Source organism: Lactuca sativa, chromosome 1 (assembly GCF_002870075.4).
Source record: "Lactuca sativa cultivar Salinas chromosome 1, Lsat_Salinas_v11, whole genome shotgun sequence".
NCBI classification, from domain to species: domain Eukaryota; kingdom Viridiplantae; phylum Streptophyta; class Magnoliopsida; order Asterales; family Asteraceae; genus Lactuca; species Lactuca sativa.
In genome coordinates, this window is record NC_056623.2 from 70,205,743 (window position 1) to 70,228,379 (window position 22,637).

Consider the following 22,637-nt stretch of genomic DNA (forward strand, 5'->3'; position numbering starts at 1 on the left):
AGCGATATCTGTGGGCCCCTCGATGATTTGATGATGACAAATGGAAGTGCTCGGCCGGGCCAGGACTGATTTGATTTGTTCAATTAGTCAGTTGTCATAAATCGGAAATCGGGAAACAACAAATGGACAGAGAGAATGATTATAATCCATGTCTCAGTCCATATGATATCTAGAATGGAGGAATATATGATCCCTTATCTAATGGACAAGTCACTGACAAAGGTCAGAGTTCATCGACAAGGTCAGAGTTCGACAGAAGCTTTTGAGAGCTACGATTGCCGGTTGGTTCCTGAAGTCATACGCAATAATAGTTTTAGACTTATCCAAGTGGGAGACTGTTGGATTAATGTCTAAGTCCATAACTATATTTGGTAAGACTTGACCCGACCCGGCATGGTCCATTTGGGTTGCATACCATCATGCACTTGAATGAGAGAAATAAGACACTTATGGTTATTAGTATATTATAAGTTCTAGTATATTAATAATAAGAATAATAAGATTATTTAATTAGTATTGATCAAGAATTAATCTAGGATTAATTAAGTGATCAAAAGAAGACTAATTAAATATATGGGTTGATTGTGTAAATCATCCATACTTGTATAGTGGGCTAATGCTCCATGGATAATCAAGTTGGGCTAAAACCCATAGGATGGTCCATGGATGCTCCATGGTGTATTTGTACCCATGGATCCAAGGAAATGGAAAGCCATGACAATTAAGAGTTTACCCTAATTGTGTAACTATATAAGCATCTTATTATTGAGGAAAAATCGGCCACTAGAGATAGTGAAGAAAGGGCTAGCCGATTTTGATGAGTGTAGAATTCTCTCAAGTCATTCCAAGTGTTTTGATGATTGTGATTCCATTTGAGGTGTCACACTTGGGGCACTAAGCACTCAAGCTTCATGAAGACTTACTACACCAAAAAGGTATGTATTCTATCCTACTATATCCATTGTTTTATATGCTAGATTAGGATAATACCTTGGAAGTTCTTATTTGCATGTATAATAGAGAAAACATAGATCCAAGGTATTTAGGGTTGCATGTACACTTAGGAAGTGTTAGAATGCTCAAAACCCAACAGCGACTTGGTCCCGTGTTAAGTGGCCGACTCGGCGAGTCAGCGGATGGACTCGGCAAGTAGGCGCTGAGTGGAGAAAACCCTAAATCTGGGGGATGAGCCCTATTTAAAGGACATTATACCCTCTCCCCAGCCTCTTTACCCTCTGTAGAAGTCCAGAAAGCTCTAAGACGTGATTGTGAGGGATTAGAGTGCATTTGGAGCTTGGAGAAGTGATTGTTAAAGAAATATTGAAGGGGAAGAGACTTGGGTCAAAGGGCTTTGTAAAGATTCGGATTAACCTTCTCTTGGGGCTTCCTTTTGAGGTATTATTTCATTGTTTGAGCTGCTATTATCTAGATTCATCATTTTGGGGGTGTTAGAGATCATATCCTTTGGTGTATTGGAGTTTAGAGGTTGGATATGAGGTTGCTACCTCAGATCTGGAATGGAGAAGGGTTAGAATGCATAAAAGTCCCTGTTTGTGAGTGATTGATGGAGCTATCTTGTCCCAAGCCCAAACCCTAGAGTGAAAATGCCTAGATCTCCTTGGATTCACGTAAAGTTTGCCACTTTACGTGATGGATGGCCTTAGGGAGGGTAGATCTATGGTTTGGATCATCTGCATGGCTTGGAAAGCCTCTGTATGGATTCAGACCCGGTGGTACTCGGCGAGTCACATGGGTGGACTCGGCGAGTTGCTTGAAGATGGGCTGGAACTCGACGAGTTGGAAGAACAACTCGGCGAGTTGGATGAAGATGGCCTGGAACTCGACGAGTTGGAAGAACAACTCGACGAGTAGGTTGAAGATAGACTTAGACTCGACGAGTCTGTTCTTGGACTCGTCGAGTCTTGTCGAAGAGTCCCAATCCTTTCTGGTTGAGTCGAGAATCGGTGAGTCAAGGGATGACTCAGTGAGTTGTGTGTGAGTGGACTCAGAGTTGTTGGACTCGGTGAGTCTCGGGGTGACTCGGCGAGTTGAGTCGCGGATTGGGGAATTCTGAGCATGGAGACTCAGCGAGTCATCAGGTTGACTCGGCGAGTAGAGTCAGTCAGGGGTTGACTTTGACTTTGACTTTGACCAAGGGTTGACCAGTGATTTCCAGGGGCATTTTGGTAATTGTTGGATATTGTTTTGAGTTCAGTGCCTTGGTGGTTGTCCAGTGGTGGAGATCGTATCAGTGATCGGAGCAGCTTGAGTTATCTGTTCAGTCGGCAGTTTGGAGGTGAGATATCCTCACTATATCAACAGGGTCTAACGCACCAAGGCCGACCCTTTATCGGATTGAGATCCGGGTATTTGTTGTATGTTATTGCTTTGATATGTTGCATCCTGGTAGCTAGGATGGTATACGTTAGAGACTTGATTGAGATCGGTATCCTGAGATGTAGGGTGATGTTATGCTAGTGACCGGTTAGGTCGGTATCCTGGTTAGGATGATGATATGCTATGTGATCTGTTTGATCGGTTTGTTGACTGTGAATTATTATATGATTGTATGTTTATGTGCACATGGTTGTTGGACTGGAGTTGGGTTGAGGCGAGTCCTGCTTTGTGCTATAGGCCAAGATACCCAGGGCGGACCGGTTGTCCCGAAGGCCCAACGAGCGGTTCGGATAGGCTGTAGGCCCCAAGAGGGCAGACCAGACATGCCGAGACTCGGAGAGTGGACCAGGCCGACTGAAGGCCCGGTGCGGGCGAACCAGTCATACTGTAAACTCAGAGAGTGGACTAGGTGGATTGAAGGCGCGGTACGGGCGGACCAATCACACTGCAGACTCGATGTATGTGGTTAGATTCGGAGGGTGGACCAGGTGGACTGTTGGTCGGTGCGGCGGACCAGTCACACAGTAGACCCGAAGTGCATGGCTGTTCTGTGATCGGATATGTTATGGCATGTTATGCGTGTATGGTATATGTGGTTGGTATTTTGGGGATATCTCATTAAGCTTTCGGGCTTACAGTTGTGGTTTAATGTTTTTCAGGTTCTTCAGGAGACGGTGGCAAGGCGAAGGCGTGATCGTACCGCTCCTCGTGTTTATGTTGTGATGAGATTCTGGGAATACTTTAAATAAATTGTATTGAAAACCTTTTTGTAATAATTTTAATGGAACCGGGTTGTTTTTGAAAATTTTAAATTGGTTGGAATTTTGGTCGTTACATCGTATTTGTCTCAAGTCATCCTCTCATGACCCTAAGTCACAAGGAATCTATTCCTTAAGAGCATCTATACACCCGCCCTGCTAGTTCCTCTGAATCACTACTAAATATCAAGGTACTCATTCCAGACTGTTCCTCAGCAGTGTTTCGCCTCACAAGACCTCCGTTATCCTCGCCATTTGCTTCGCGCATGCCAATCGTACACAGTTCAAGATTTGATAGACAATCGAATAAATGATTCCACCTCAAGTTCACAACCAAACAAGGAACAATAAGAAAGGCTAAATCATACATTCTAAGGCTATAAAACCCTAACTATGTACAATTATGCGACATACACTAAGCAATTAGCAATGATAGATGCAATCTTATGAAAGCAATCTCCTAGGCTAAAGGCATCACAATTCAGGCAATCCCTATCACACTTTCCTATAGGGTCCTTAGCATATCACTAGCATGCAGTTTTATCAGTTTATAATACATCAGCTATACACTACTCATAAAACAATAGAGATATTTTGGGAAACTACTGCTCGAGCTCTGGTTGATTGTACACACTGCTTCACCGGGTTTTTCTCCTTTGGAATTCTTCGTTTCTTTATGAATTGTTTTTATTAAAATCCTCAGACCCTCAGTTTGAGTTTGGAATTCCCCTAGGTTTCATCTAAATCCCTCAACCAGAGCTCTGATACAAAATTGTAACATCCAAGTTTTCAAACCAAAATTTTCATTTTTAAAACTATAGAAATGCAGTTTTCATAAAAAATTCCACATTAAAATATTAGAGTGTCGCAAAATGTACAAACAAAATCTCCCGACAAATGTGTACAACTAAGCCTTCGCCTTCCCGCAGTCCGCAGAAGTACCTGGAACACATTTAATCAACAACTGTAAGCACAAAGCTTAGTGAGTTCCCTAAAATATCACATAGATCAAACCATATAAAACAACTATGAGTTATCAGCAATCCTGGAGACTACCTGAAGTCTCAATGGGAAAACGACACTCCCTGTGGATTATCAGCGACCCTAGAGACTACCCAAACTCTCAACACATATAAGCAACGCAACCACAGTAATAACATTTAGTCCCAACTGGTCTTCACTTACATATACAACTATTCTACCACACATGTAAGAGTAAGTGAGGACATTCACCAGATACTGATTACGGATAGAACTCACACCCGAACTGTTGGAACTAGACTCCACCTAATTAAGGTATTCACATACACTACTACGGCCCAAGACAAGTCTAGTCCACACACTTAGAGTAAAAGACCATTTTACCCCTCACAAACCCCTCACCATCCACTTAATACTCAAAATGGTCAGATTCCATAAAAGTCAACGAAAGTCAACCCTGGTCAGTACGCTCGGCATACTGAACTCTACGTTGGGCGTAGAGTGCAAATCAGGAAAATCGGGATCGCATCTGGCTACGAGGGGCGTAGCCAGATGATGTCCAAGGGAGGAATGGAGGCTGGATAAGATGATGTCCAAGGGAGGAATAAGATGATTAAATCGGGGTCACACCTTAAATTTTAGGGTTTGGCATCTGCACGAGTACGCCCAACGTACTCTCTCCTCCTCCTTGACTTCCTCGAAGACTTACTACGCCCGACGTACAAGGCTAGTACGCCCAGAGTAAGTGGCCAAAATGCAAAATTATATTAACTTCAAGGGTTGAGAATAAAATGACAACGGGTGTTACATTTGCTCACCTGCCAAGTACGCCCTACGTAATCATGAGTACGCCCAACATACTCGCATGCACACACGGCCCTTTTTAATGAGTTACGCTAAGCCCAACCTACTCACATGCACACACGACCCTTTTTAATGAGCTACGTTAAGTGTACGCCCCAATTACGTTTGGCGTAAGGTCCAACTTTGCAACTAATTTTCTTACTTAGGGTCAAAAGAACACAATTACACTAAAATTGACATTTAATACAAAATTTATTTGATTTCATTTGACGCATTTTATTTTATTCTATTTTTTCAATGCCCTTGATATATAATTTATAATTTTATATCTAAAAGTATAGATATATAATTATAATTTTATATCTAAAAGTTTAGAATTAGAAATGACTTATTAAGTTTCGTCTTCAAATATATAATTAATAATTTTATATCTAAAAGGCTTTTATTAAGTTTCGTCTGACTTTTTTTTCAGACCTAAAATATCTAAATTATAAGTTTCAGTCATTTTTTTGGGCCTAAAATGTCTAAATTATAAGTTTCAACTTTAAATGATATTTTTTTGGGCCTAAAATGCATAAATTACGGCATACATATTTTATTTAAAATACTAGGTTATAACCCGTGTATTACACGGTTGACAACGTAAAATAACATAAAGATTATAAAAATCCTAATACATAACAAAAAATTTGTAAATAGTTATTTTTATACAACATTTGGTGTTTTGTTCATAAGTCTATAATCATTATTTTTAATTAATATGTAAAATGGTTTCAAAATTTCATTAATATTCTTTAACTCAAGATTAATAATAAAATCATCCTGTTATAAAATGTAATATAAAATTTATTAGACTGAAAAAAAAAACAAAGACAATCTTACATGGTAATACATTTGTTTTATTTAAAATCGAAAATTAAGGTAATTTAAGAAATATACATGAATACAAAATGAAAAAATAAATTACAACTCAAAATGATGGTGGTCAATTGTAGGAGCATATTAACGATGAGGGAGAGGGTGGTTGGTTGCGAGCATATCAGAGTCAATGATAATATGAGATCAAACATGCACTGACTATGTTATGCCTCTTTGATTTCATCAAATGAATGTTGTTTGTAATAAAATATTGATCAAATGATAATTTGATAACAACTTAGTGAAAACTAAAGTCAGACTCTTGAGAGGTTGGACAAATTTTTGATTGACCCATGCCAATAAAGACTCTTTTAAAAAAAATGATCTGTTTTTTATTTAACCCTAACAAATATGACAATACTATCTTGTTTTGATTTAAAAATATAAGAAATATTGTTTACCCATGACATAAATTTTCTAATAAACCATGTTGATATTTAGACTTTGTCATGATTAAATGTTTTTGGCAAACTTCCTTAAAATATTTGTAATTTTGTTTTGTTGCATGTTATCTACTTATCTTGGACGTCTCTTAGAGATTAATCGGGGTGGGAAGATTACAGGCTTGGATTTAGGCGAGGGTTTGATTTTTTTTTTTTTTTTTATAAATTTTAAGATCATCAATGAAGATAACATATAATAGGGCTAAGGGGCTGTTTGGCAGGATCTGAATTTTTAAGATCTGAATTTTTAAGAGGTCTGAATTTCTAAGAGGGTCTGAAATTTTAAGAGTTGAATGTTTAACATGTTGTTTGGTTGGGACCTCTGAATTGTTCTGCTGAATTATTAAAATGACCATTTTACCCTTCTGTTTTATTTTTTATTAAATTCAACTGTTTATTTAGAAAATAATCTAATAAAAGTACTTAATTATGTATCAAAAAATATATAAACACCATATAAAATCCAAATTTAGCATAAATCAAAATTAAACACAAATCCAAATCAAACATAAATATTTTTAAATCCACAATATCATACTAAAATCCAAATAAAATCCTACAAATTTAATTTCACCCCAATTGATTCGCAATCTGGTCACGTAAATTATCCATGTATTCATTTCCTTGTGAACCCCATTCCATATCGTGTACGTTTTCGCCATCATTTTGTCCCCCTTGTGGTTGAGCATTGTTCTCCTCGAACGCCATAAATAACTCATCATGAATATCGCATTTCCTTATGAAGTTGTGGACTGCAAAACAAGCAACGACTATATCTCTTTGCACTGAAAAAGGAAAAGGAGCCATTCGCTTTAGGATTGAGAATCTCGCCTTCAAAACACTGTAAGCACGTTCAATAACATTTATGAGTTGCGCATGTGCATGATTGAATTTTTCTTCCTTAGTTAACGGACGTCGCCGTCGATAGTCGGCTAATCAATACCTCGTGTTGCGATAAGGAGTCATAAATCCACGAGTGTTGGTGTATGCAGCATCGCAAAGGTAATATTTATCTGTACACATGAGTAAAGGAAGTATTATATATAGAAATTTAATATCGTATTTTAGAATAATCTTAAAAAGAATTAAAAACCTGGAGGAGGGAACGAAAAGCCTGAAGTCGGGTTACATGCAACTTCTTTCAATACTCGCGAATCATGTGTTATACCCTCCCAACCGGCCCATACGAATGTGAACATCATATCAAAATCACAAATTCCTAAAACATTTTGAAAACATTCACCTTTTCCTCTTCCCCTATAGCGAGTTTGTTGATCAGCAAGCACGACTGCATGTACAAGAGTTCCATCTAGCGCACCTATTGCTCCAGGAAAGATTTCTTTTAGCTTACGATGCCTCTCTGAGGAATTCACAGTTGCATTAGAATTCGTTGGCACTATAACTTCTTTTGCAAAAATCATCATTGCATTTAGCACCTCATGAAAGCATCTATGAACTGTTTCTGTGGAGTGTTGAAACCTTCGTTTGATAATCCTGAGCCGTTTATTATGTGCTATAGTAGTTAGCGAAACATTTCATAATGTGCTCCAACAGTCTTGACCCAATTCTCACAAATAGCTGGATCAATGGTTAACCACACTTGCCTCTTATCCGCACCTTCACCAAAAAGAGCAACAGCAGTAGTGTATCTTGGATCAAATATTCCCCATCCTAACTTCTCCAATTTTCCATACACGCATCCAAATTTGAAGAAGAATGCTTTTCCACAAATATTTTAGCAACTGTGGCAATATCTTCACCGATTTCAAGCAATCTTGAATTGGATGCATCTTTACCCTTATTTTGACTCTTTGCCGTATCTGTAGTCTTTTGTTTTTTTGATTGAGCGGATGACTCGTCACTGAGACCTACAGTTTCTTGTTGAGTGCAATCGATGTCATCAAAGTCATGCAAACTATAGTGGCTTGACTCTTGAGTAGGACGAGGAAGGGTAGAAGTTGGCCCCCAACTATTTATGCATGTCGCAGTTGCGCCTTCAAACAACTGTGTGCAAAGGTCGGGGTAGGATAGTGGCGTGCGTCTCAAAGAATCCACATGTTTGTTTGACTGTTTGGAAAAAATATTTTATTACTTAAATATGATAATATGTTTTTTATAACTATAAAAATACCTTCGATTCTAGTTCCCATTCTTCTTTGGAAATGTTGAAGGTATTGGTTGTTGAATTGTACACGTTGCCGGTTTTGTTTTTTAACTTCAAAAAAGCACCAAACTTTGACTTTAGATAGTCATAGCGGTTCTTCATTTGTTTTTGGTCTGCAATAAAGTTGTATTCAATTTTTAATGTTTCAGCTACATTCCTCCAAGATAATGCTTTCAAACTACTCCCTTCCCGCCCATTGACCGTAACTTCACGTAAACAAGCTTCTATAAACGTTTTTTCTACACCTTCAACCTTCCAGCTAATCCTATCCTTCTTTTCTCCCATTTCTTTGATCAATTCAACAAAAAAAAATGCATGTTTTAACAACAAGTTAAACATTGCAAAAACACTTTTTCAACAACAATTTAAGCAACATAAAAGCACCTTGTCAACAACTATTTCAACAACACAAGTGTACAATTTCATGATATAAGCAAGAATATATATGATTTCACTGTAATATCAAACACAAATATGGATATTTCATGATAACAACAACATAACTAATGCACATTGTCAACAACTATTTCAACAAAACAAGTGTAAAATTCAATAAAACTAATGGATATTTCATGATATAAGCAAGAATATATATGATTTCACTATAACATCAAACACAAATATGGATATTTCATGATAACAACAACAAAAATAATGCATATTAAAAATCCAACATCAACATTCGATCATATGACATTAAAATTGAACATATTACATCAAAATTTCATCATATTCCTTAAACACAATCAAGCCTACCATCAAAATTGAACATATAACTTCAAAATTTCATCAACATTGGATCATATGACATCAAAATTGAACATCAAAATCAAGCCTAACGTCAAAAATAGCTTTTGATTGAACAAAACTATTTAAATCATTATTTCAATTAAACCTATGAACAAGTACTGGAATTTCGTAGATATGGGCCATTAAACCCTAGATATTAAAATTAATCAACCAAGCGAAATTGAAATATAGAACGAAAAGTAAAAATATTTGACAAAAAAAATACCTTGATTGAAGGCGGCAAACAAATTCTGTAGAAGAATCGGCTATACTTTATACGTTAGGAATTAATCGGTAGAAATAAACTCCAAGATAGCTGCTTCCATTATTATTATTACAATCGCTGCAAGTAATTTTGGTAATTAGTATCTCTAATCCGATGACCATAGTTCGCTGCCATTATTATTGAGAGGGAAAGAAGAATGAAACAGAAAGAAGATGAGGCGGAAGCATACCTGTTGCAGTCGGAGGAGATGGAGATATATCGATGATGGCAGCGACGCAAGAGATGGAGATCCTGTCGATGATGGCGCCGGAGGTAGGATTGGTCGACGATTGGGTTTTCGTCGATAAGAAGAATACACGGACAAGCAGCGAAGCGAAGTGAAGACAGAAGAGGAGGCGGTCGATTAATCTAGGGCAAATTAGGAAGCGTCCCGTTTTTTTTATTTTTCAGACTTCTTTTGATATCTGAAAAAATAAGAGGCATCTTTTAGTTTAAGAGGTAAAAATTAATACTCAAACAAACACTCTGAATCTGAAATTTTAAGACATTACCTCTTAATTTTGCAATTAAGAGGTAAACAAACGGGGCCTAAGATGTAAGAAACATGAGGGATCCATGATTACAGTAACATTTAACCTATAATTTATGAGCATAATAATAAAAAAATGTTATAACAAAGAAATGAGAAAGTTCAAATATAAATGTGATGGATACGAGGAATGAGAAATGAACCCGACTACTTTTTATTAGTACTTATTATAACATATCTTATATATTGTAAAAGTTAAAATCATATTTATCATCTTTTGTTTGGGTGGTGGTTGTGTTTTTATAATGTTCATTTTTACATGGAATTTCATCTAATAATTTTATTTACGCTGCAATATATCTCAAAGAAATACCAAATGGGTATTTAGGATCAATCATGAATTCATCTGTACACGGCTAAATCACATTCTCCATAATATGATAAGAAATTAAGTTTAGCAAGTTCATTTTGTTCTTTAGTTAACATATCTCATAGCTTACTGTGAAAGGAAAAACTCATTTTGATCGATTTTTATGTAAAAAAGATTGAAATTGTGATTTATATAAATTGAAAATGAAAGGAAATATGTACATAGGTTTATAAAAGGACTTCACATATATAATTAGATCGAAAGTACATTGTTCAAAAAAAGTTCAATTAAAAGTATGTTGTTATATCTGGGTAGATTATTCAAAGTGCAATACTTATAAAGAAAAAAAACTGAAAGTCAAAACAGATGATTTTCCATAATTTTGAAATATAGTAATTTGGAACATTATTACTTCCAGCAGTTTATAATGTTACATCAATACAAAATGACTTTCTAAGATTTTCAAATAGGGTAATTTAGACATTTGGATCTCACACAAAGGGTAAAATATCATTTACTTTATTCAGATGGTCCATTATGTGTAAAAAAACAACACTTGTTAATGCAACACTTTCCCAAAAAATTAAGTAGTCTAGCTACTTATTTTGAAACACAATTAACATCAGGCCAGACTTAACACAGTTGTAGCGCATCCTCCTTGCCCTCCATTGTCCTTGCCCCACTTATGACCAACACATGAGTCACTTCATCCCCCCTATTCGTTAATATGTAGCAGATGCACAAAAGTAATTTAAAAAACAAAATGAAAAAAGATAAGATAATAGTACTATAAGATAAGAAATGTGTTCATCTGTGCATAAAACAAAAGAAGTTCATAATGATTAACAGAGACAAAAATTTAGCCCTTCTAATTTAAGATTGGAAGTCAATTAGTGGAGACAGATTTAGCCCCATGGATGTGGGACAAATTCCATCCTTCTGTCCAATCTTCATTAGTAAAAAAAACATAGGTGTCATTCAATTTTATGTGATCCACATACAAACATACAACAATGACCAAATTAGGCTTCAAAATAAAACAGGAATATACCTCATAGTTCAAAGGGAGTTCATAAGGATCATTGATTCCAATAAGGCATGCACTGTCTCAAGATTATAAAATGGTCCATGACTTTATATATATTTGATGTTTTTGATTGCTTTTGGTTTTAAAGAACAGTTAAATATTCTGCCTTTAATCTCTCGAGCTTATGCTTGTAAATGATTTTAGGGATTATACTTTCACACAATTCAAGAGGCATTTTCATGAAAGCATTTAAATGTATCAATAAAGCCATTTATTGAAGAAACCAAGAGATGAAGATACACAAGTTACATCAAACTTTCTTTGAGACATTTCCTCCAACACCTGATATGCCTACTTTTAGATTCTTCAATGATTTCATGGATATTAAACATCAATCATCAAGAGTTCAATCGTGACAAGTAAGGGGTCTTAAAATTCACGAAATGTTAATATTAAAAACTACATACGAAATCAACATAAGATATTGCATAAACCATAGCAAAAAACTAAAGTTTACATGTCCTCTTTGAAGAATACCTTCATGTAATTGATTTACGCACGCCTTGAATCTTTTCCATGCTCATAGGTAACCAAGCAAATAAAAATCTCTTTCTCATTCTCATCCATATTTCACAGTAATCTAATATATGGTGCGTTATATGGGATCGTGGAAATTAAAAAGAAAGGAATCTGTTAATGATGTACACTTACAGTGAGAGTTCCATTTTTTTTGCAAAACAGATCCATGATTAACACTCTGGAAATCCATGAAGATCATTAGGATTTCAATATTTATCAGCAATAAAGTTGATTGATGTTTAAATATATCTGATTAATATTTTTATGCAAATAAATCCATGTGACCTTTCTTTTGACAATTGCATAGTAAGAAAATCGCAAATTAGTTTGAGGTTTACCGATTGTAACCTTGAAACTTGTTATTTCGCTTCTAAATTCATAGCATAATTTTGTGAGTGAGAGAAATTGCCTTGCATAGGATAAATAAAAACCGGTAATCGTGAAATCAGATCAAAATATAAAAAAGATAAAAGAACATACCGACTGAAATTGTTTTCAAATCGATAACGTGCATAAAACAAACATGAATTCTACTAAAAATTATAAGAATTACATCGTTGAGGTGCATATGAAATAGACAGGGAGTTTTTAGAGGAATATATGTAGTAATCGATTTCAAATTTGGAGTTTTTAGAGGAATATATGTAGTAATCGATTTCAAATTTGGAGAAGACTTGTTGATTTCTCGTAGAATACGAGAATAATACGAGAATTGAATGAGTTGTTGCATAAATAAATCCCAAACAATTGATATGTATCCCAAAAATTCAGGGACCAAGTTACTGATTAGAAAACTAAATTATTATTTAAGATAATAAATTGGATTTCAAATTTGATTTTTATTTAGGTTATAGATAGATACTTTGGCGGGAAACAAAATTGAAGAGGTCTAGAAAAATATCATGTGGCATAAGTGTGGTTAGGTCTAGAAAAATGTCATGTGGCATAAGTGTGTTTTAAAAAGATGTCATGCGACATAAATAGGATTCTTTTATTATATTTTATATTTTTTAAAGTATGTACACCTTCATTAACCCCCAACAAATTTTTATATATGAGATATATTAATATGAATACAGGTTATTTCACAGCTAATAAATATTATATTAACGATATTATTAAAATGCTAATACTCATCGATGAATATTATAATTGAACACGAATTACACAAACTAGTGCAAGGAATATCTTCAAACTTCTTATAATACAACTACCATCTCAAAATTAAGCTTCTATACAATATACTGATACTGTTGCGGAGAAAAAACAAGCTCTTAAAACAATCGATCGTATTCGTAGCTACTTACGGGGAGGCTTCACTATCAATATCGGACAATTTGCATGGTGTGCACAGAAGTCGCTTAGACTCCCTAACAAAGCTCTACATATATATATATAAATTAATCAACCATGCATTAGTCATTACCCAAAATATGTATATTAATTAACTGAATCAAGTAATTAATTTTGATCGAGTTACCTTTTGATAGCGCCGAGTCCACGGCTACCAACAACAAGAATATCAAAATGCATTTCTTCCACAGCTTCACAAATCATCTCTTTCGGATTCCCTTCCAAAATTAAGGTTTCTGCTTTGATCTAATTAAACATATAATTAGTTTATTGCAATCCATCTAATGATCGAAATTAATATACATCAATATACTAGTTGCTAAATTACCTTCGATTCTTTGCAAATTTGAAATGCACGAGAGAGGAGTTCCGCAGCCGTTTCCCGTTGTGCTGCTCTCACAGATTCTACCATAGCGACGGATGTATACATTGCTGTATGTATAGAAACATCAAACGTATTTTTATTTTTGAAGGGTGTATTCTGATTAAGAGATAAAGATGAAGTGGTAGAACGTAAATAACGAAAAGTACGGACATGGCTCAGCAGGGAACGTGTAGCGCTCGAAAGGTTCCATGACATGAGCCACGGTGACCATCCCCTGTTCGGGATCCGGGATTGTTTCAAGGGTGTCAGGAGTTACAGCTGCAGCGGCGACCGGAGTCTTGAAGAGGTGTTCGAGAGTCCATTTTAGAGCGTATAAACTGACATCGCTCTCGTCAACTGCTACCAGGACTCTTAGACTCTTCTTCCTTCTCTCCTCAGCCACTAACGGTGGTGGTTGCTCTGCTGTATTCCGCCGTTGTCCGTCCTCACTTGTCTCGCCTGTTCTCTCCGCCTTCATTTTACGTTCGCTTTGATCGCATATGATTATGCTACAAATTAAAAGGGCCGGGGGAGTTTTATCATATACGATATGTATTGCGTACGTGGTAAACAACTGTACACGTGCCATCGTTCTAGTCTACGTGGGCAGTTCTCACATATCACATGCATAATGGCCTGACGTACATGAAGATATTTTATCTTGTCAATTTGTAATATTTGGCAGGTTGTAAGAAGGGGCAAAGGTTGGTTGTATTTCAGGTTTTATCTACAAATAATCGGAGAAGTAATATCAAAAGAAAGCCAAAACAAACAAACTCATAAATAATACTGACCAGGTATATGTTGATCAGTGGCAATTAACAAATTCAATATTTATTATTTGTTTACCAAATCGGGACAATCAATTTGATATTTCATAATCAGATTTGATTGTGAGAACGTATTAGACAACGAGAAGCGCAGTTTAGTAATTTTACAGTACAAGGGTAGTTTTGTTATATACCGTAAAGTTAGTTTACGGTAAATTCTTGATGTATATATATAGATACAATTAGTTTAAAACCCGTGGAAATCACGATTATAAAATTAATTAAACTTTTATAATAAAAACTAGATACGTTGTCCATGCTTCGCATGGGTCGTATGTCTCTGATTTGAGTGTCGTTTGGTTAGGATAATAAAAAACAAAAAAAAAAAAAAAAAAAAAAATATATATATATATATATATATATATATATATATATATATGAGGACCAATATAAAAAAAAAGAAAATGACAGAAGAAGAAAGTTAAGGATGAAAACAGTCTCTCTCTCTCTCTCTCTCTCTCTCTCTCTATATATATATATATATATATATATATATATATATATATATATAATTGAAATGATTTTTCAAAGCACAATTCGTTAATTAGAAAAAAAAAATTGAAAGTACAAAGCTTAAAATAAGAAATGAAAGTTTCTTGCATTTAATCCTACAATAGGGGTATTTTGGTCCAAATTTCTATCCGCTATTTGACTATGATTCCGAATCTCGTGTTTATGCTACAGCCCCTTTTACGTGGAAATAAAAACAGCACGAGTATGCATGAAAGGTCCCTGTGTCAAAAAAAATTACCATCAATTACCAGTTTTACCCTTTAGCACGTCTATGTTGCCAATGAACCGGTTAAAAGGGCTACCAAAGGTGACGTTCATTTTTTTAGAGAGTAAGTGGTTTATGATTTCCTTTACCCATAATAGCAATATGTAATTCATTATAAAGATGTAAGTATGTTGTTATTGTATGCAATCTGCCAAAAAGAAAATCAAAACTAATAATTATATTTGGTCCATCCAAGTGTGTGGTTTTCAAGATCAATTATATTCGATCTATCCAAGTGTGTGGGTTTCAAGATTGTATAACATGAGCTTATTTCATAATATTTGATGAAGAACAAAAATTAGGGTTTGATGAAATAGGATCAAACAGAGAATGATTGAAAAGAAAGAAGATGATGAAATAGAATAACTAATTAAACGATTAACACAATCTAAAAAGATTGCCTAGGAAATCTCTCTCTCTCTCTAAGCCGAAAGCTTAAGAGCCAATAAAAAGTATTACACTATCAATTTTCTACACATCCCTTATTGTGACCTTTCTCTATATTTATTATAATCCTAGCCGATCCAAGTGAATTTCCTGTTTTACTCATTATTGGGCCTTCTAGACAAACACTATAAGACTTTTACTTTAATAGTATTTGGGCCCAAAAATACTCGATTCATATCAATATCAAATCTACAAACATTATAACAAAATGGAATGGACTAATTTTTGAAGTTATATTTGTATTTAAATAATTTTTTTGTTGTAAATGCAATTAAACAGAATGATGTCAGATATGTATTATTTTGTCGACATTATTCTTTTCAATTGACAATATTTAAGTGTTTTATTGCAATTAAGAGAGAGATGGGGGGGGGGGGGGGGGGGGGGGGAAGTGAGTTACCCATCAAAGTAAATTAAGGGGATTTTTTTCCATGCCTAAAATTATGATAAATTGCATAACTTCCATTCACCGCATGAAATTCTCCATGTTGATACGTTTTTACCTCCTATAATCAGGTAGTGAAAAACACCCACCAAACATTATAAAGAGAAAGAGAGAGAGAGAGAGAGAGAGAGAGAGAGAGAGGGGGGGGGGGGAAGTGAGTTACCCATCAAAGTAAATTAAGGGGATTTTTTTCCATGCCTAAAATTCTGATAAATTGCATAACTTCCATTCACCGCATGAAATTCTCCATGTTGACAGGTTTTTACCTCCTATAATCAGGTAGTGAAAAACACCCACCAAACATCACTAATCTTTCAACCGTGTAGCACCCAGTTCCTGGTTTGTATTTTAATTCAAGTAATTATCATGTTTTGACCTGGGACTCGACGAGTTGGAGGCCCAACTCGTTGAGTAGAATCGACTTTGGACCCGGAGGTTTAGTGACCTACTTGACGAGTCAGGAGACCGACTCGACGAGTAGGAGCTATCTGGACAAAACCCTAATATTTAGGGTTTGTACCCTATTTAAACACTTTATCTTGTCCCAACCGATCCTCCATCGCCCTTCCCTACTCATAGATGCCCTAGATTGAAACCCTAACCTTGTTTAAGTGATCTTGAGCAATTTTGGTATGTTTTGTGGTGGTTTGAAGTTTGAAGAAGAGAAGGAAGCTTGGAAGATCAAGAGAAGACTAGTAGAGTTTTGACTTATTTCCATCCTATTCAAGGTAAAAAGCTTCAACCTTGACTTCTCATTTGATAGATCTCCTCTAGGGCTTAGATCGTATCATTTTGGGGCATTTCTAAGGCCATTTTCGGATTTAGTGTGTATCATGGAGTTACACTTCAGATCTTGAACCATTGAGGGTTCCTATGGAATAAAGGTGCCAACTTTATGGCCATGGGAATCCCATGCATCTTATAAACCCCTTTTTATGGATTTTGGGGCCAAAAACCTCATGCATTGACATCAAGTTCGTAGCTTTACGTATGAAATGGACCCTAGGATGTCAAATCTATGGTTTTGATGCATTAAAACCTATTATAATCGACTGTATGGTTTTATACAAAGAGGGACTCGGTGAGTCACTTGGGTGACTTGGCGAGTCGGGTCGCATTTTCCCCCAAAACGTCTTCTGGAAATAGTTTTGGTTGTGTGGAAGGAACACTCGGCCTGCTAGGGGTTTGTTTTGGACCTGGAAATCATAGGACTCGGCGAGTTCAAGGCAATGTCCCAACCTCATGAAGATGGACTCGACGAGTTCAAGTAGAACTTGGCGAGTCAGAGACTAGACTCATTCATTCGGATGAAGATGAACTCGGTGAGTTCAAGAACGAACTCGACGAGTCGGTTGAAGATAGTTAGAGGTGCTGTTGAACAAGAACTCGTTGAGCTCTTGCTAGACTCGACGAGTAAGGACGAGATTATGGCAGAAGGTGGACATGGGGACTTGACGAGTTGGCGGACTAACTCGGTGAGTCGAGTCAATCAGACGTTGACTTTGACTAGGGTTTAACCTTGACTTTGACTTGGATTGGGTTGACCCTTGTAAAAAGGTTATGAGTATGTATTAGTAATCGAGAAAGGTTGTTGTGTAGGGATTGAGGAGTAGAGACGAGTTGATTCCCATGCCAAGGACGGTGTAGATACTACACGACATCGAGGTGAGTTACCTTCCATTAGAAATGGGTCTAAGGCCACAATGTCGGCCCGTCATTAGGATTTGCTTGATAAATGATTGTCTTTGTGATAATTATCTATGTTTGCTATTATCTATTATGTTTTATGTGCTAGCATGATATGACGTTATATGATAGTGGTAGTAGGGGGAATAGTTCCCGGTTACCGGTCGATAGGGCCAAAAGGGCAGTTCAGTACCCAACTATGCTAGACAATATGTTATGTTATTATGTGGTAGTGGTAGGGGTAAAATAGTCCTCATAACCGGTTGAGACGCACCGGAAGGTAGGTCGGGCACCCAGATATGCCTAGCAGTGGGGTAGGTTGAGCACCCCGGTATGCTCAACAGGGTAGGCCGGGCACCTAGATATGTCTGGCGGTATGTGATTTGTATAGTATGTGGTATGATGGGGGAACTCACTAAGCTTTGTGCTTGCAATTTTTAGTTTTGTTTCAGGTACCTCTTCAGTGAAGGGAAAGGAGTCGGCACGGTAGAAGTATATCACACACACATCAATTTTTACGCATTTTGTGATTCATGGGATTGTACTTTGATTTTACTACTACTTTATGATACATTTTTTTGGAGACATGATTACTATGGTGTTATGGATTGTTATATTCTCGATTATGTTTTGTTAAATGATTTTCTAAGTTATATAATTAAAAATGAAATTTTTTGACTCGAATTTTGGGACGTTACAAACCGAATTCCAAAAAAGCTGATGAGGAGAGGCACTCAACATCTATGGAGTAGAATAAAGAAAATTATTAGGATAAAGGACTACAAAAGCAATTCTTCATCAATTTTCATAGATACAAAAGGAAGTATTCAAATTTTCTAGATGTTTCAAACATTTAAAATTACATACAACAAAAACCTTTTGTGATTTTTTTATCACTTGTGGTTTCAATCACCTGTTAGGTAAACCAATAGATTAAATACATTAAAAATTGGTTAAAATGGCTCTTGGTTTATTGTGATACACTTTACAAATAAATCGGATATTAATTTAGAACAATTGGGGTGCTTTTTGTGAAACATACAAAAAAACAACATATTGGCTTTAATACCCATGTATTAACTAGAAGAGATAAATAAATCATAGACAAAACTTCAAAAATGGTCCCCGTGGTTTCCGAAAATATCAAGTTTAGTCCCTAAGTTCAAAAAACCTCACAGATGGTCCCTGTGGTTTCAAAAATTTTAACAAATGGTCCTTCCGGCTCACTCCTTTAGTTTTTGGCCGTTAAATGGAGGGTATTTATGTCATTTCACTGCCACAGTGACCATTTATGAAGATTTGTCTTATTAAAAAAACTAATTATTTAATATTAAAGGGTCTCTCTCTCTCTCTTTCTCTCTCTCTCTCTCTCAAAAACATCCAACCACCTTCTCCATTAGAATTGAAGCTGTTATCTGCTCCTTCTACCATCATCACCACCAGGTGACATCGGCCAAGGTAAGTGATTTCATGACTTTACTCTGATCAAAACACACAAATCCATCATTATCCCTTCCCTTCATCAACCCCTTTATTTCGATTGTTCAATAGTAAAATAAGTATCTCCTACCTCCGTTTTGTTACCTTCACCTTACTTCTACCCTGTCACCACCATCAATCACAATCCATGGTTTCTTTCAAAGAAGAGAGCAACAAAATCAGAAGACCCTTATTCACTAGTCTAGGTTGGAAGAAACCATTGGAATTGTTCAACCAGTCTCGACTTCTCAATTCCAGTCATGTGCAGGTAAATTCCTAATTCCCTTCACGGGGTGTGATTGAAACTAAATGGGTGTGATATTGCTGCGATTTTCGAGATTCGGTGAATGAGAAAAAAAGTGAGAGATCAGAGATATGAGAGAAGAATTGTGGCCAAGGTTTTGAAGAAGTTCAAGGTTTTATTAAAGGAGAAAGCCTTGTTCTTCATGTCAATGATCACAACTAACATGCCATTATATAAAATAAAAGAGTACGAACAACAAAATCACAGCTAATAGTGCACCGTCAGATCTAAGAACTCTCAGATATCTTGGCCGCTTCTAAATCGGCTGCTTTTTTCAAAAAACTCTGATCATCATCTTCCACCGCCATCTGAATCGACGAAGACCCCAACCCAACGGCAATGGCGAGCATGGTCTTCTTCATTTCCGACCTAAACTCCTCCAGATCAATGGTGTCGTTCTGGTCTTCATCGAAGCTCAGAAACACAGAATTATAGAGACGGGTAAGCTCCTCTGGGGCCAAGGCGGTGTCAACTCCGAAGTGAGCTTCCAACAACCTCATGGACTCAAAAGCCTTACGCATCTCGGATCTGGATAGAACGCCGTTGTTGTTGACATCGAGGGAATCGAACTGGGCGTCGACGCTGGTTTTGAACTGAGTTTCGTCATTCACGAAGGCTCATACAGTGGACCCGTCGATGATTATTACACCCATACCCATATTTGTATGTGTGTGTGTGAGAGAGAGAGAGAGAGGAGAGGTGGGACCCTTTAATATTAAATAATTAGTTTTTTTAATAAGACAAATCTTCATAAATGGTCCATGTGGCAGTGAAATGACATAAATACCCTCCACTTAACGGCCAAAAACTAACGGAGTGAGCCAGAAGGACCATTTGTTAAAAGTTTTGAAACCACAGGGACCATTTGTGAGGTTTTTTGAACTTAGGGATTAAACTTGATATTTTCGGAAACCATAGGGACCATTTTTGAAGTTTTGTCTAAATCATATTATCATAACAAAAAATAATGGATTTGTATTCCAATCGGCGTTTTTGTTCTTCTGTTTTATATATTTATTTTACCTTTTCCTACAAACTAAACAAATTCCAGTAAAAATATATATAATTTATGACTCTTATGAATAAAGATTTTAAATTTTAGATAGTAATCCATCTAATGGAATCAATGAAGGATTGTATGGTATCAGGACTTGGATGCTAGACAAATGCCTCTATTTTTCAGGCACAATAATACATGCATGCAGAGATTAGAGGCTCTTTTAGATAGAAAATCTACCTAATCATAGCATTATACTTTATAAAAAAATATCCTTATTAGATATTATATGTTTTAAAATCTACCTAGATATGATAGCTTATTATAGAAACCTACTTATGATTATTTCTTTAATAACAAAAATCTACCCTATTACAGTATTTTCAAAATAGTAATCTTCATTCAAATTAGAAATATAGTTAAGAAAAATGTTATAGTAATATTTTCAAAATAGTAATCTCCATTCAAATTAGAAATACAGTTAAGAAAAATGTTACACGTGAGCTTAAATTATGAAGAAATTTGACACATCAATCTTTTTATTCGAATTATGTGAAACCTAGTCCAAATTTTGAACTGCAATCACAATATTAGCATGCATAAAACGAAATTTTAAGTGATATTCTGACCTGAACAATCCAACATAAGCATGTTAAAGAATATCAATCTTTTATTCTCCCCCTGCACAATTATATTGCAGCCCTGTTAAAATAGTTAATAATTTACAAATTAAGATCTTCCATAACTTCTGACAGATAATATAAATACAATAAAGCACTGCAAAACTATTTCAAAAGGATGTCCCTATTAGTGATATACTTATAGTTGCAAATACCCTTCAGTTTACTACAACAAATACATTCGACCAAAATCAATTATAGAATGAGATTAGACTTTGGCAGATATAGGGGCAACAAGGGGTATTTTATGTAGAACAGGTAGCTATGTAACATTATTAGATACATTCTGTATAACACCTGGGGTTCATGGTCTATAAATTTTAAAAAAGAAAATAAAAAATGAAGGATTTTAACCCAATAAAATAGCAAAAAAAAGTAAATAAATCTATGGATTTAGCAGCAGACTTAGTAAATGCAGTCTCAAAGAAATGATGTGGCAACTTTCTCATAAATTGAACAATAAAACCATAAAGTGAACATAACAGTCAGTGTGCAAGGTTTGTTAATAACAAGCTAAAATGCTAAATGCAAGAAATAGCAACATACTTTCTGTTAGCAGCCTACATTAATTTCATGAATTTGAAGATTGCGTGTTTATCAAGAACAAAAATTAAACCACATAAATAAAAAGAGAAAGATATCACCTTCAAGCACAATATATTTGAGATAATATATCTTCCCCTTTTCATCTTCAACGATATTATTATTGTCTATTTTTGGTAAAAATAGCTTGTTGAATGGTTGTGGAAAGCTTTGCATTCAAGAGAGATGAACAGATGATTAAATTTTTTAAAGTAAAACCTGAATCAAAAAGTTCAGACATTAGATTTACCATGGGGAGCTTTCAACAGGAGATTTAGAGCATTTTGAGAAGTTGTATGTCGACTAAACACCATTACTTTGAAGATTCTTTCCTTTAGAGAAGAACAATGTAGAATTGAAGCAAAACTTAAGGGACATTTCGTATCTTCAAACAGTCAATGTTTTCTTTTTTCATTCTAATGGTATTATCAATTCCATTCCTTTCTTGATTCCATCAAAACTAAGAAGAGCAAACCTTGAAGGCTTCCAAAGCAATTAAGGGACATTTGGCATCTTCAAACTCAAGAAAGCACAAAACCATGCACTCTTAGGTTCATTAATAATATAGAAACAGAGAAAATAATTGCTTAATTGCTTTGGATCTCATAACCATTTTGTATACATCCATCTCGAACAAAGGCACTGTAGATTTTACCTCTTCTGGCTACAGTACTTTAGGTGAATAAGATCATTACAAAAAATTTTAA

At 35.6% G+C, this 22,637-nt stretch overlaps 1 protein-coding gene and 1 pseudogene across 1 annotated transcript; both read right to left on the reverse strand.

Annotated features, from left to right (window-relative positions):
* Positions 1-13,082: 13,082 nt before the first annotated feature.
* LOC111916609 (uncharacterized) lies at positions 13,083-14,220 on the reverse strand. Its single transcript, XM_023912277.3, has 4 exons — positions 13,874-14,220; positions 13,667-13,770; positions 13,466-13,584; positions 13,083-13,366 (listed from the first exon to the last, which is right to left on the reverse strand). Exons 1-4 carry the CDS (start codon positions 14,178-14,180, stop codon positions 13,285-13,287), a joined length of 612 nt encoding a protein of 203 aa, XP_023768045.1. The 5' UTR covers positions 14,181-14,220; the 3' UTR covers positions 13,083-13,284.
* Positions 14,221-19,387: 5,167 nt separating this feature from the next.
* LOC111916562 (uncharacterized) lies at positions 19,388-20,943 on the reverse strand (annotated as a pseudogene).
* Between the last annotated feature and the right edge of the window lie 1,694 nt (positions 20,944-22,637).

Coding starts and splice junctions, on each gene's coding strand:
- LOC111916609 (XM_023912277.3), bottom strand. CDS start 14,180: ATGAAGGCGGAGAGAACAGGCGAGACAAGTGAGGACGGACAACGGCGG. Junction 13,771..13,873: donor CACGTTCCCTGCTGAGCCAT/GTCCGTACTTTT, acceptor CTATACATACAG/CAATGTATACATCCGTCGCT. Junction 13,367..13,465: donor GGACTCGGCGCTATCAAAAG/GTAACTCGATCA, acceptor ATATATATGTAG/AGCTTTGTTAGGGAGTCTAA.